Source organism: Sarcophilus harrisii, chromosome 3 (assembly GCF_902635505.1).
Source record: "Sarcophilus harrisii chromosome 3, mSarHar1.11, whole genome shotgun sequence".
NCBI lineage: Eukaryota > Metazoa > Chordata > Mammalia > Dasyuromorphia > Dasyuridae > Sarcophilus > Sarcophilus harrisii.
In genome coordinates, this window is record NC_045428.1 from 74,826,868 (window position 1) to 74,842,298 (window position 15,431).

A 15,431-nucleotide genomic window follows, 5' to 3' on the forward strand; every position below is an offset into this window, starting at 1 on the left:
TATTTAACATATAGTCTAGGCTAGTATTATATTTTTTTCTAAAAGGTTTTGAAACAATAGCTTTAAAGGACTTCTGAACTCTTACCTATGCAATAATCCATCATGATTTCCAAGAACCAATGGTAAATCAAGCTACCTACTTCCTTAAAGAAATAATGGATGTAAAATTCAGAAGATATACATTTTCCCCAAAATGATCAATGCATAAATTTGTTTTACTTGGCCATGCATATTGGTTATAAGAGTTTTTTTTCTTTTTTTCCCCAATAGGGCAGAAGTAATAGAAAATAAAATGTGTTTATTGGGGGAGGGAGGGAAATAGATAAAAAAGTACTGAAGCTATTATTAAGATTTATAGTATATTATTTATCAAGATGGATATATGACTTAGCTATAAAGAGAAATATAAGAAAATATGAAGAACATGGAACTTATTTATTAGAATAATTAATAGGTGAATAATTTATGAAGAAACAAGATATAGGGAGCATTATAAGGGGTAAAGTGGATAATTTTAAAAATTAAATTAAAAAGGGTTTGTGCAATAAAACTAATGCAATCAAAATTAGGAGGAAAGCAGAAAATTAGAGAAAAATTTTATAGACAGTTTCTCAGATAAAGGTCTCATGTTCCAAATATATAAATAACTGTCGAATCTACAAGAATATGAATCATTTTTTAATTTATAAATGGTCAAAGATTATAAAGAGGCAGTTTTCTGATGAGGAAATCAAAACAATTTATTTCAAAGCAATTGTAAAAAATGTTATAAATCATTATTGATTAGAGAAATGCAAATTAAAATCACCTCAAGATAATTTTATAACTATTTTTTAATACCTATCTTGAGATATCATTTTATACCTATTGGATAAAATGATAGAAGGAAAAAGTGGCAAATATTGGAGAGGATGTGGAAAATTTGGGAAATAATTCACTGCTGGTGAAACTTGAATTGGTCCAACCATTTTGGAGAATAATTTGGAATTATGCCCAGAATTATAAAACTGCTCATACCTTTTGACCCAGCAATACTACTATTAGGTTTGTTTTTCAAAATGATTGGGAAAAAAAGAAAATATTCTAAAATATTTATAGTAGTTTTCTTTGTAGTGGCAAAGAATTGGAAATTGCAGGGATGCCCATTAATTAAGGAATGGCATATAATTCCATTGGTATATAATGGAAGTTGTGGTATATAATCATAATGGAATACTTCTGTGTTACAAGAAATAATGAGCTCAGTGATCTTAGAAAAATATGAATAGATTTGCACAGAATCATGAAGAGCAAAATAAGCAGAACCAATAGAACATTGTATATAGTAACAATAATATTATTTTAAGAAGAAATTTCAGTTCTTCTGAAGCAAGTCATTTTGACAGTTATAACTATCCAAATTCACTATAAAGGATCTATGAAAGTACATGCCATCTGCAGCCAGAAAAAGAATTGCTAAATAGAAGTATATTTAGTATGGATTTACATATATATATATATATATATATATATATATATATATGTAAAATGTGTGTTTGTGTCTAATGGTAAGTCTAGGGTAGTGAGAGGGATGAAAAAAAGAAAGTTACTTTATAACTTTATTATATATTTAAAAGGAAAAGAAAGATGTACACAATAGGTTTGTAGTTCCATGTGCAAAAAAACAAAAAAACAAAAAAAAACACAGTAAGGGTAGCTAGGTAGGGCAGTGGATAGAGCACCAGCCCTGAAGTCAGGAGGACCTGAGTTCAAATCTGATCTCAGACATTTAACACTTCCTAGCTGTGTGACCCTGGGCAAGTCACTTAACCCCAATTGCCTTAGCAAATAATAATAATAATTAATTAATTTTTAAAAACTTACAATAATTGATTCAAAGGTGTAAGATTTGAACTGTTCACATAGCTTATTAGTGTAATTGCAAAAGCCAGTGCATGAAAAAGCAATAATAATCCTCATCTTCAAGCTTGAGTAACACTCGAATATGACTAAAAAAGAGACAAAAAAGCTATATTCAAATAAATCAATGCTATATCCTTGCTGATTATCCTTTTCATATCATGGCTAAGTAAATCTTTTTTTTTTAATTTCTAGGTGGCCCATAATCACTAGATGGTCTCTCCTTATTTCAAATCTAAATCACCAGATAAACCTGAGTCAGGCCTAATCTATAACAACATAACATCTCAGATTATAATTCTATTAGATTTTAAGATCCTTGAGGGCTGAGATTTTTCTTAATTCATCTTTATATCCTCAGTACTTAGAAGGTTTAAATTGTTGGATTGTTAAATTCCTAACATGAATATAATTAGCTGAGTGCTGTAAGTGAAAGTTTAATCATTGTAAGAGGTTACATATATAACACATTTTAATTAATATATTGATGAGAATTTTTTCCTTGTTTTATCTTATAAAACAAGAATAACTTTACATGAATAATGATGTTTTATGGCAATGTATATTTTACATTGGCAAGTAATGGCATCTGAAAGGAAGTGAGACTGACTGAGTTTGTCCAATCAATAAGCATTTATTAAGTTCCTATGATGAGCCAGGTATATTAGAAAAAAGAACATTTTAGAGCAGATCTACTTAGATAATTCAATTTTTAAAATCTTGCATTTTTGTAAAAAAACTATTGGTTTATGACTGGATAGCAAGAAGAGAATTGAATTATGAAGGATAGCTGTCAAAATAGATCAAATATTAATAGTCATAACAACTAGCATTTATATATATATATATCATGTTAAGGTTTGCAAAACACTTTACAAATATTAACTCATTTGATTCTCACAACAATTCTCACAACTGGAAAGTAGACATTATTATTAGCCCTTATTTTATAGATAAAGAAATTAAGGCATACAGAAGTTATACCAATAGTATTATTTGGATATATACAGCTAATACATATTTGAAGCCAAATTTGAACTCAGATTTTCCTGATACTTACCCAGAGTTCCATCCTCTGGGCCACACAGCTGCTTACCAAAGAGTTATTATGCAAAGTTTAAACTTACCCTTTCCCTCATGATATATAGCTATAGCTATAGAAACTGCTGAGGCTGAACTATGTCTGCATAGTTAGTATACTAATATATTATAGCTAATGCTATAGCTAATAACCTTTCTCCTCCTCCCCAAATCATTTTATATTTATTTTGCATTTGCTTAATTATGTACATGTTGTTTTCAGTAAAATGTGCCAGTTCCTTGAAGTCAGGGACTATTTATTTTATTTTGGGGTTTATATCTCTAGTGTCTAGCTACAGTGGTTCTCGAACTTTTGTTTTCAGTATCTTTATCCTATTAAAAATTATTGAGGATCTCTCCAAAGCGTTTTTGTTTATCTGGATTATATTTATAGACATTTACCATATTGGAAATAAAAACTATTTTTGAATTTGTAGACCTTCTAAAAGGGTTTCAGAGATCCCCAGGATTCTCTAGACCATACTTTGAGAACCATTGGACTCTAGCACAATGCCCAATATATTATGGGTGTTTAATAAATCCTTGTTAAACAAACAAATGAATTTCCATTGCCTATATAGACAAATTAAATCTAGAATTTCAGTTAGGATTTTGGATAAAATGATAAATTATTTTTAAAAGGTGATATTGAAAAGGTAGAATGGATTACTAGACATGTATTCAGAAAGATATATCCTGACTTACTTATATTTAATGCTGATTATGTCATAATCTCTCAATGCCTCAGTTTCTTAATGTATATAATAAGTGGGATTAGACTCGATGCTCTCTGGTCTTTGGAACCTCTAGATATCTGAAAATATAAGTTTGGGGAATAAGAGATTTAGACCCATGATTTCATTGTAGTGAGGGGGGGGGTGGCCACTCCTTCTATCAAAACAGATTGTATTATAATTTGTGATTTTAGAGAGTTGCCTGGCAGAATTTGAACCCAATTCCTCCTGTCTTCTATCTACTACATCAAGCTCCCTTCCAAAAGAACAAAGAATCCTACTCAAAATTTAAACTACACAATTCATTCTCCTCCTTGCATTTTGTCTCTCTTTGTGGCCTTACTAATTCATGTTACATATTTCCTAATATTCTCAGGCGACACTTTCTGGGCTCTCCAGAACACACAACTTTAGCATAGGAATCACAATTTCCAAATCCAGGAGTTAACTCACTGGGATTCCCTATCATCTGTCAACCCTCCAAGTCATTTAGGAATATGTCCATTCACGTGCTTTTGCTCCTGACTCAGCCTCAATGCAGACATAGCTCAGCCTCAGCAGTTTCTATAGGGACAGAATTCAAAATGAAGTCAATCCACTCATGAAAACATGGGTTTCTATATGGCTGCATAGGATGAGAAGCTGGTCTATTGTGCCCAACACCATAATGGCTCTGCTGATTTCAATAGCTTTCACTGGGAGAGCAAGGACAACTCGAAAGTACCAGAGAAAGCAAGAGGGAATTGTCCAATGAAGCCCCTGTCCTGATACTAGAAGGAAAAAAAAAAAAAAAAAAGAAAACATGAAAATCCCCTCCCTATCCACACTGGGGCTCTTTTGTGTTGTTCTTGCCGATGCAGCAACAGACCCGCTCTATATATACAAGCGGTCACTGCTGTTACACAGAGCTCTGCATCCTAGCCATCCAAACATGGGAAAGGTGAGCAAAGCGGGAGGATGTCATAAAGTTGTTGTTCTTAAATGAAGACTACGATTCCCAAGAGAATGTTCAATAACCTCCTTGATGTTCATTTGTAGATCATCTTCTTTGAGGACCGAGGTTTCCAGGGTCACTGCTATGAATGTAGCAGTGACCATGCTAACCTGCAGTCCTACTTCAGCCGTTGCAACTCCATCCGCGTGGATAGTGGCTGCTGGATGATTTATGAGCGCACCAATTATTCTGGGCACCAGTATTACCTGAGAAGAGGAGAGTATCCAGACTACCAGGAATGGATGGGCATCAATGACTCTATCAGGTCCTGCCGAATAATCCCTTATGTGAGTTTCATTTCATGTTGGGTGATAAATTAATATCAATAGTCAAGGATTCATGTTTAAATATATTTTATTCCAACTTTGAAAAATAGGGGGCTATAACTGGGGTGGGAATATTTGGGATTATTGATTTAGAGTTGACAAGCTTTGGAGAGCATTGAATCTGTCCCCTCCTCATTTGACAAAGAGGAAAACTGAGTCTTATAGAGATTAAATGAATTGTTTGAGGTCCTTGAGTGTTTGAAAAAGAGAACTATGAATAGCTAGCTAAACACTGATATTTTTTAAACTAAATGTATAAATATTCTATTATGATACTTCTTATTTCAAATACTCAAAAAATTATATGGTTTCAGTGGTGTGGGTGCTTCCCCCATAATTGCATATTATACTCCATCATGTCTTAGATAGTTTCATGTTACTACTATGATAAAAAAGGAAGTTATCTGGAATTCAACCTTCCTGACCTTGACTAGTCTAACCCTGATACTGATAGATTGTCAGGTCTCTACTCAAAGTCTCTCTAGCTCAGAATGCCTGTGGAAGTTTGGGTGCTGCTAACAGAGCCTTTTAGCACCCCATATGAGCTTCACATCATGCTAGAGCTGGAAGGGACATCTCAGAGGCCTCCTCATTTTGCTGATGAAGAGACTGATGAAGAAGTGGCTAGAAAACATTAGAAGCTCACACAATGACAAAATCTGGTGTTAAACTTAGAGGCCTCTAGAAGGCAGCTGAGTGACAGGTGAAATTCATCATGGTTTGGTGAAAAACATTATGCTAGACTCATCTAATTTCCATTTGTGATAGAGAAATAAAACCAGGATTTCAGATGAAGTAGTAGAAATGCAAGTTGTCTGGACTTTAGTGGTTTATTCCTCTGTGATGTGCTTGATAAGGACATGGGAGAATATAGTTTAAGTCTGTAAAGAGTTTATTTTAAAGATATAGTTATTAAGAATTGTGTCATCCTGGAGAAAAATCTATTTTTATTTGGAGTTCCACAGGCTTTGAGCCTCACCCTAGTGTTACTTAAAAAAAATTTTTTTTGATGAGAATAAGCCTATGCTCATTATATTTGCTGATTATATGGAAAATATTAACAGACTGGAGAAATAAATTAAAATTCAAGTCAGAAAATGGGCTAATATAAATAGGTGAAAGTTGACCAGAGAAAAATATAAATAATTCATTTGGATAGGAAAGATAAATACCATGAATTTTAATGTAAAAAAAACCCAGGATGTAAAAAATCTAGCAGATGCCTTGTAATGGATAGCGACAAGATTGGTGATTTCTGTGATGCAGGGAGTTTCCAAGAGGAATGTCCTTTTTAAATAGAAGCTGGTATTATTTCTGCAAGAGAGAGTTTCCGGAAACACTGAGAAATTAAATGACTAGCCCTAAATCACATGAATTTCCTGGCTTTGAGGCTTGCTTGCTATCTGTTACACTTCATTGCCTATTACATAGAAAGGACTTAATAAATATTAAATTGAATCAAAGGAACTATGAGTTGTAATCCTCAGCATATGTAGTTACAGCATTCAATATTGCAAAAAAAGAAGCATTTAGCCCAGGTATTTCATGGGTTGTTTTTTGTGTTTTGGGGGGAGGTTGTTTTTGTTTTTGTTTTATCAAAAGCTTTTAAGACAGAGGTCTTCTGATTGATCATGGTTCCTAATCAGACTTATCTTTGATTGCTATTGTTCAGTCATGTCTGACTCTTCATGACCCCATTTCCTTGCAAAGATACTGGAGAGGTTTGCCATTTCCTTCTCCAGGTCATTTTACAAATGAGGAAATTGAGGCAAACCAGAGTTTAGTGATTTGCCCAGGATCACAGAGCTACTAGTCTGAGGCCAAATTTGAAGTCAGTTTCCCTAATTCCAGGTCCTGTATTCTCTTCACTGCCATCTTTAATGCTAGCTTCAGGCAAAACATTACAATGGGAAGGGAAGCTAAGAGAGCAAGAAAGATAATGTGTTTAGAGAGTGTGCAGGCAAGCACAAGCTAATTATTGGCCTCCTTTCTGAATCCAGACTACACTTTTCAATTTATTTCTCATCTTCTCTTACTGTTTCTCCCTTCAACAGACTGGCTCCCACAGGATGAGGTTGTACGAGAGAGAAGACTACAAAGGTCAAATGATGGAGCTCACTGATGACTGTTCTTGTGTCCATGATCGCTTCCATCTGAATGAAATATACTCTCTTAATGTCTTGGATGGCTGCTGGATCCTCTATGAGATGCCCAACTATAGAGGAAGACAGTTTCTGTTGAGACCTGGAGAGTACAGGAGATACTTAGACTGGGGAGCCATGAATGCCAAAGTGGGCTCTCTGAGAAGAGTCATAGATATATACTAAATCAAGTTGTCTCTTCTTATCACTGATATAAAAAAATAAATGTGTAGATTGTATTTCTGGCACTACTTGACTTTTGTCCTTTTGTTAATAGCATTATTTCATGCATCTCCAAGGGGGAAAATTAGCACTTAAAAGGCAATTCTTTTGGTAATGAATTCAGGTAGTATTATTCTTAATCTTCAGGCACAAGCTCTGCAGTATCATACATGAAGCATCACCAGCTTCACAGAGTCTCCTAGAGCTCTCAATTCATTAGCATAGACATAAAAATTTATGGTCTTCTCAATGTCACAACAAGCCATTGGAATAGGACTTTTGTGGACTACATAAGTATGGATAAATGGAAACTTCACTGGTATGCAGCCTTAAACAGGCTGCAGATAACATAGTTGGGAAAGGCATTTATTGTAGACCTTGTTTTATTGTATAATATACATAGTAGGCAATAGTGTTGATTGGGCATTCACAATATACAAAATGTGGTCCTAAGCCACAAGCAAAAGAAGGGACAAGGGAGGAAGGAGAAGATAAAATCTGCATCTTCAGGAAAAAAATAGACTTTAATAGAAGAAGAGAAGATAAATATAACAATTTACATTTCCATAGCACTTCAAGATTTGCAAAGTGCTACCTGGGAGGTAGATAGTAAAAATATTATTATCTTCATTTTATAGAAGAGGAGAGTGAGACACTGAGAAGTTGTGACTTGCTCATGACCACAAAACTAGTATTTTTATAAAATATAACTAAAATGCTAATTTCCTATCTCCAACCCCAGGATTCTAGACACTACACCAGCTGTACTTCATACAAATGAAAATATTAAGGAAACATATACTTTACTAAAACAATAAAAACAGCTATATAACTAATCATAACTAGAAACTCATACTAATGAATTATCAGAATCCCATGAGATTCAAAGTTTCATGAAATATGGAAGCATTAAAAAAACAACAATGACTTTAACATCAAATCCAGGTTAGTAAAATGTCACAATAAACTTTATTCAATATCATAATCAGTCAGCTTTAGATTACTCCAGAACTTGATAATCTACTTGTAGATGTCCACAATGAACATTTAATGTCTTTCCATTTTGCACACCTCTGGGCCCTTTATGAGCAAAGGTTAGATTCCATTTTATTAAATTGTACACTAGACTTTTCTGAAAAAATAAATTTTAGTAACATTTTCTTTTAACTTGGTGTTCTTTCTTTCCACCATACCTCATTTTCCTGCTTTTTTGTATGTTGTCTCCCACTCAAGATTGTAAGCTCATTGAGGGCAAAGACTGTCTTTTTATTTATTATATCCTTAACACAGTGCTTAATACAAGCAATAGTAGTTGCTTAATATATGTTTATTGGATTGGATGGATTGGATTTTCATCTCTTCTCTTTGTACTTATGTAACATTCACTTTCAATTTTTATGGATACCGTTCCTTCAATGTAAGTTGTTTTAGACATTGTATATTTTGTTTTCTTGATTCTACTTCACTCTGTTAATATATTTCTTTCCATGCTTCTTTGTATTCATCATATTCATTATTTCTTAGAGCATAATAACATCCCATTATACTCATATAACACAATTTGTTTAGTTATCCAAATCAATAAGAATCTCTTTTATTTCCAGTTCTTTGCTACCATAAAAAGTATTAATAAATATTTTGGTAAATTCTACTAGATGTATATCCCAAAAGAGATTTAAAAAACAAAAAGAAAAAAGACCAAATGTACAAAAATATTTACAGTAGCTCGTTTTTTGGAGGCAAAGAATTAGAAATTATGGGGATGCCTATCTACTGGGAATGGCTGTATAAATTGTGATATGTGATTGTGATGGAATACTATTGTGCTATAAGAAATCATGAGCAGGATGCTCTCAGAAGAACCAGGAAAGACTTGCATGAACTGCTGCAAAGTGACATGTACTGTATACAAAGAAATAGCAAGATAATCAGTTGTGAATGACATAATTGTTGTCAGCAATATAATGATCTAAGATAACTGTGAGGGACTTATGAGAAAAATGCTACACATATCCAATACATATTAAAGCATGGTTTTTCTCCTTTATTTAATAATAAATATTTATCTTATAAATATTTTCTTTAATAACAAATAAAGAATAAAATTCTTTATTTTTCTTGAGGGGTTTTTTGGTATATGTTTTTTTACAGCATGAATATTGGAAATGTTTTGCATGACTACACATATATAACCTATATTCAATTACTTGCATCTTCATTGTAGAGAGAGAAGAGGGAGAGAATCTGGAACTCAAAATTTTAAAAAGGAATGTCAATTTTTTTTACATGTAACTGTGAGGAAATGTAAACTACCAAATTAAAAAAATATTTTGGTATTTATAGAAACTTTCTTCTATAAATGACTTATTTGTAGTATATACCTATTAAGTATGCTACTCTTTTTAAAATAGCTTTTTATTTACAAGTTATATGTATGGGTAATTTTACACCATTGACAATTGCCAAACCTTTTGTTCCAATTTTTCCCCTCCTTCCCCCTACCCTCTCCCCTAGATGGCAGGATGATCAGTAGATGTTAAATATATTAAAGTAAAATTTAGATTCACAATAAGTAAGGTATGCTACTCTTAATGACTCTATGTTTCTCCCCGAATCAAAGGCCTGAATTCTTGGTATAAATTTTTCCAGTAATGCTATTACTTTTGGTAATACCGTTTTACTCTCTTTGAATCATGGAATACCACAGTCTATGAATAAAGTTGTGGGTCACCCAAAAGACAATAGAGAAAAACATGGTGGGCTGGAGTAGGGTACACCTTCCTCTCTCATTATTCTTTTCTTTATAGAAAGGGGGCAGGAATTTAGTTGAGGAAAATGTACAAAATAAAATAGAGTAAAACACATAATTAACAATAAATGCTATGTATATCAATGAGATAAACTCAACCATAAAATGAAAGAAGACTGTAAAAATGAAACAGAAAGCAGATCGACCGTATGTTGAATAATCCTTGAACAGCCCACATATTTCAGTTGTATTCATATATTATCAAGAGATCTATCAGAAGGTACAGAAGGTACATTACACATTAGATGAGCTTCCTTTGGAAGATTTACAAGAGGACAAGGAGAAGAATTATATTGCATAAGTTTCTTGATGTCTTATGAAGTCAGTAATTTTTATTTGTTCTGTTATTATCTTTAGGGAATTTATTTCTTAGGCCAAGTTTTGTTCCTCTTGTTCTAAGCTATTAATTCTCTATCCAGTCATCTTCCATTGCTGTTATTTCTCATTTTTTCCCTCTTATATTCTCATTTAATTCTAAAAATATTTTAAATTTGCTCATACTTTTGCTTTACCTCTTCCAAGAATTCTAGTTGAACTTGTGTCCAAGCCACCATTTATTTTTCATTGAAGCTTGATTGGTAGAAGTTTAAAAGTCATTCTCTTCAAGTTTGTGTCTTGAGTGTCTCCATCACCAGCTCTGTATGATCAAGTTCTTTTCTTGTTTGACCATACTTCCTATCTACTTCCTGACTTGGACTTTCAATAATGTTCAAAGCTTGTGTAATTTTGGAAGAAATGCCATAAATGAACCTCTTTGGTTCTTCTACTTCTTTTTTGGCAGGCGTGAGGGGACAGGCTTGCTGAGTGTTATATTTTTCAGGATCTTAAGGGCAGGGCAGATTGGAGAACTATAAATTTTCAGTGTTCCCAAAGTAATCTGATCCACAGCACAGTCTGATTATTGCTTTCCTGGACTGTGCTCTGCAGAATCCTGACTTGGGTTTGGGTCTGAACAACATATCTTTTGGTTTGCCTCTTGTAGTTCCAGAAAACTGCTACCAATTAGAAAATTCTGCAGATTTATAATTGTGGGCTCCCTTTTAGTCCAGGATTTCTGTCCTAAATTATTCCCCATGAAGATTTCAGACTGTGTTAGGGGATAGAACTGAAACCCCAATTAATTTCTAGGTTTCTAGCCACACAGCTGCTGCTTACTCATGAACTTTATCCCTCTTCAGTACAGATCCTAAAACCACTCCTCATCCTAAAACACCAGCCAAGGTATAAATTTCCCTCTCAGTCCACGGTGATCTGTAATCTGGAACTGGGAAATGAGTAATTGAACAACCAGTTGGCATCTCTTCCTTCAGCTTGCACAAGGTTGAGCTGATCCATGTGGATATGGAACTTCTTCTTGCCCTGGCTCATAGTCTTGGTTCTTTTTTGGTTCCTACTTTGGAATACACTTTGTGATATGCACCTAGTTAGACATGGTTAGTGTCCCAACCTACTGTATTCTGTCTCCCTATGCTGACCTGAACCAGAAAAATGACTGCTTCTGATTTTTCTTGGATTTCTCAGTCAGTAATTTGTACATCTAGTTCCATTGCTAGCTCTTTATAGAAGATTTGTGGTGGAGAATGTGGTTCTACTTCATGCCTGCTATTCTGCCATATTGACTCAGTCCTTAGATACATACATCTTTTGGGCAGGGCCAACATGGGAATTTGTTTTGCTTGGATTCTACCAGTGTTTTAAATTTTTTCATTCTAATGAAGGAAAGGTGGGAAAGAGAGAGAATAGATTTTTTCCACTAAAAATAAAATAAATAATTTTAGTTAATGTAGCCTTATTATATATTTCTACACACTCCTTTAACTCATAATAAAATATTATTTAAAACTAAAAAGGGAGAAGTTGTATTTTATCTTATCAAGCTGAACATAGCATAAAGTAAAAAAAAATTTATCCTTTTTTTAATCCTATCCAATTTCATCCTTTTAATTACATATAGTAATGTTTAAAGGTGCAACAAGAAAACTGTATTAGAGATCAACGTACAAAGAATGCTGAATGTGTTGTCAAAGACCTGGATTTAAATCCCAGCTCTACTATTTATTACCTATGTCAGTTCATCTCTCTGGATAATCATTTCCTCACCTGGAAAATGTCAAAGGTAATTTCCAGTTCTAAATCTAGATTGTGGAAGAATTGTTATCTTATGGAAAATGTTTCTGATTCAAGGCTAAATATTGACTGTTAATATAACTAGTAAATATTAATGACTTTGCCTTGGAAAATCTATCATGAGTAGATGAATCAAGAACCAGAAATTACTTTAATTGTTAATCAAAACATTCAATCTAACAACTACATGAATGAAACTACAGTTGTATACTAGCTTGCAATCAATCAATCATCTAGTATTTATTAGACGGCAGTTAGCTGGCACAATGGATAGATTGCTGGGCCTGAAGTAGGAAGACTTATCTTCTTGAGTACAAATGTGACCTAGAACATTTATTCTGGCTAATTAACTTAATCCTGTTTGTCTCAGTTTCCTCATCTGTAAAATGAGTTGGAGAAGGAAATGGCAAACTATTCCAGCATCTTTGCCAAGAAAACCCCCAACGAGTCAGAAAAGACTAAAAAGACAGAAAAGATCAAAAATCTAGTTAAGAATTATTATGAACAAGGGCAGAAAATACAAAATAGAATAAGACAGAAGTGTTCTTCATTCTAGTTAAATAAGATCCACACATTAGACAAGGAGGCTCTGAGAACAAGTCAGAATGATATGAGTAAAGCATAAATATAGATTGTAGGAGTTACCAGAGTTCAATCCTACACACTGCCCTCCAAACTATCATGGGTTCCTGCTGCTTCAGCAGGACTATTGTAAATGATTAACCAAAGATGATGAAAATCACAAGACCAGCCCAACATTTGGGAGATTTGCTGACAATGAGGACAGTACTAGGACTTTGGAACAGTGTAGAGGAACAGTTTGTGATAGTAGGTTTTAAACATTCTTAACTTAAAGAAATCTTCCTCTTAAAGAAAACTTTACTGGAAATTCTGCAGTGGTGTTCCTTTTTTCATTGATTCACCTGTGATGTGAGGGACCCAGTCACTCTTAACAGAATTTTGACTTACTTTACTGCCCCCACCTAGGAAACCAGGAACAAACAACTTTTTCTTTCTTTCTTTTTTATTATATCTTTTTATTTACAAGATATATGCATGGGTAATCTTTCAGCATTGACAATTGCAAAACCTTTTGTTCCAATTTTCCCTTCCTTCCCTCCATCCCCTCCCCCAGATGGCAGGTTGACCAATACATGTTAAATATGTTAAAGTATATGTTAAATACAATATATGTATACATAAACAGACAACGTTTTCATTGTATTGTCATTATACTCAGGTAGATTTCTTATTTGTATTCACACCATTTACAATATTATAGAATAATGTTTTATGAAAAACTGGTGACAAAACAGAAATCATAGAATGTTCACTTGTCAATACCAAAGAAGCAGATATCCACAATAATTACTTAAAGCTCTAAGTATGAAAATACTTCTAATTGAAGAACACACACACACACACACACACACACACACACACACACACATTTTAAATCCTATCGCGATGTTGATGGAATTTCTAGGGAGTTTTTTGGTGCATAGAGATTAAATTTCTTGCCCAGAGTCACATAATCTTTATTTGTCAGAGATGGAATTGAGTCCACTTTCCTTGAATGTAGCTCCCTGTACACTGCTTCACTTAGCCTTTTAAAAAAAATTAATCTTCCAAAATAATCTCCAATGGGAATAATCCAATGACAAGAACAACTGAATTTGCAATTTTAGTGATGGAACTAGATCATGGTTCTATTACTTTTTACTCTATGAACTTGAGCAAGTCATTCCTCCCTACTGAAATCCAGTTTCTCATCTGAAAAATCAGAATTAGATTAGATGAGATGGATGTCTTTAAGATCAAATTTCACTCTTCCTTCACACCCTGGATTTCCTTTTATTTTTCCATGTGCTCTCTCCATTTTTTATCTCTTTGCTATTATCCAAGTTTCTATTTAATCAGCCAATAATTCTTATTGAAAAATTGTTATATATTCAGCTCTTTGCCAGGTAGAATGGGAAAATACAAAATAAGTCTGATGTAACCGATGCCTTCAAGTAGCTTAAAATCCATTTGAGGACACAAGAAAAACACATATGAAAGGATAGCAAACAATACAATACAATTGATAATTAAGCACTAAATGATGCCATATAGACTATGACTAACATAATCATTTCATGCAAAATTGGAATAACAGAAGAAACCATAAAAGAGAAGGAATTTGGGTTGGGCCTTAAAAGCTGGGTAGGTTTGAGGAAGATTAAAGAGTGAATTAGGAAGGTAGTTGTAGGCTAGGTCGTTCAGGTTTGAGACTGGAGGGGAAAAAATGAGACAATTACAAGCCATTTAATAGTTAATAAAAAGAGACTTCTTTAAGGATAAAGCATACTAGCATGATAAATGTGAAAATATGTTTAGAAGAATTACACATGTTTAACCTACATTGGATTATTTGCTGTCTAGGAGAAGGGGGAGGGAGAGAGAAAAATTTGGAACACTTGGTTTTCCAAGGGTTTATGTTGAAAACCATCTTTGCATGTATTTTGAAAAATAAAAAGCTTTAAAAATGATAATGCATACTAATCAATGAACAACAATCAATAATCAAATAAAGTACTGATTCAGGTGAATGCAAACTCCCTTTTCTCCATACATGCATCTAAGATGCATCAGAATATGATGAGGCAGTGGGACCTCTACTAAGTTTGATGGGCCTTTCTTCTATCCTTAAGTAACTATGAAGTCATAGCAATAATTCAAGCCTTAGTCCCCTGGATTGAATCTTGGGTATTTAACTTCCTTGTCTTATAAGAGAAAAAAAAATTAGTCTAGTTTCCATAGTAAGGTCCCTAGTAGATATTGCTGCTACCACAGAAAGTATCCTAGGGAATAGATTTCTTCAGAAGCGGCAATTTGATGATATAGCAGTTAGAGAGATAAACCTAGAATAAGGAAGACCTGCATCCAAATCCTATCTCCAACACATACTAGTTATATAATCCAAGGCAAGTCACTTAACCTCTGTCTGCCTCAGTTTCCTCAACTATGAAATGAAGATAATAATAATGGCTTAGTGTAAAGCACTAAGCACTATGCCTGGTACATAGTAGGCCTCTTTCCTTCTTTTCTTTCTCTTCT

The 15,431-nt window shown here is 33.6% G+C and overlaps 1 protein-coding gene across 9 annotated transcripts in view; it reads left to right on the top strand.

The window, feature by feature from the left end:
• Positions 1-7,422, top strand: part of LOC100916112 (gamma-crystallin D) — a 40,156-nt gene extending 32,734 nt beyond the window's left edge. For 5 of the 9 annotated variants that reach the window (XM_012546431.2, XM_012546429.1, XM_012546430.1 and 2 more), the window contains 2 exons: positions 4,752-4,994; positions 7,088-7,422. In XM_012546431.2, the coding sequence (XP_012401885.1) occupies positions 4,752-4,994; positions 7,088-7,360 (516 nt within the window). In that variant the 3' untranslated portion in view covers positions 7,361-7,422. Of the gene's footprint in view, positions 1-4,346; positions 4,654-4,751; positions 4,995-7,087 lie in introns of those variants that run through there. The other 4 variants (XM_003765972.3, XM_031958187.1, XM_031958182.1 and 1 more) reach the window with 4 other exon arrangements.
• Positions 7,423-15,431: the final 8,009 nt, after the last annotated feature.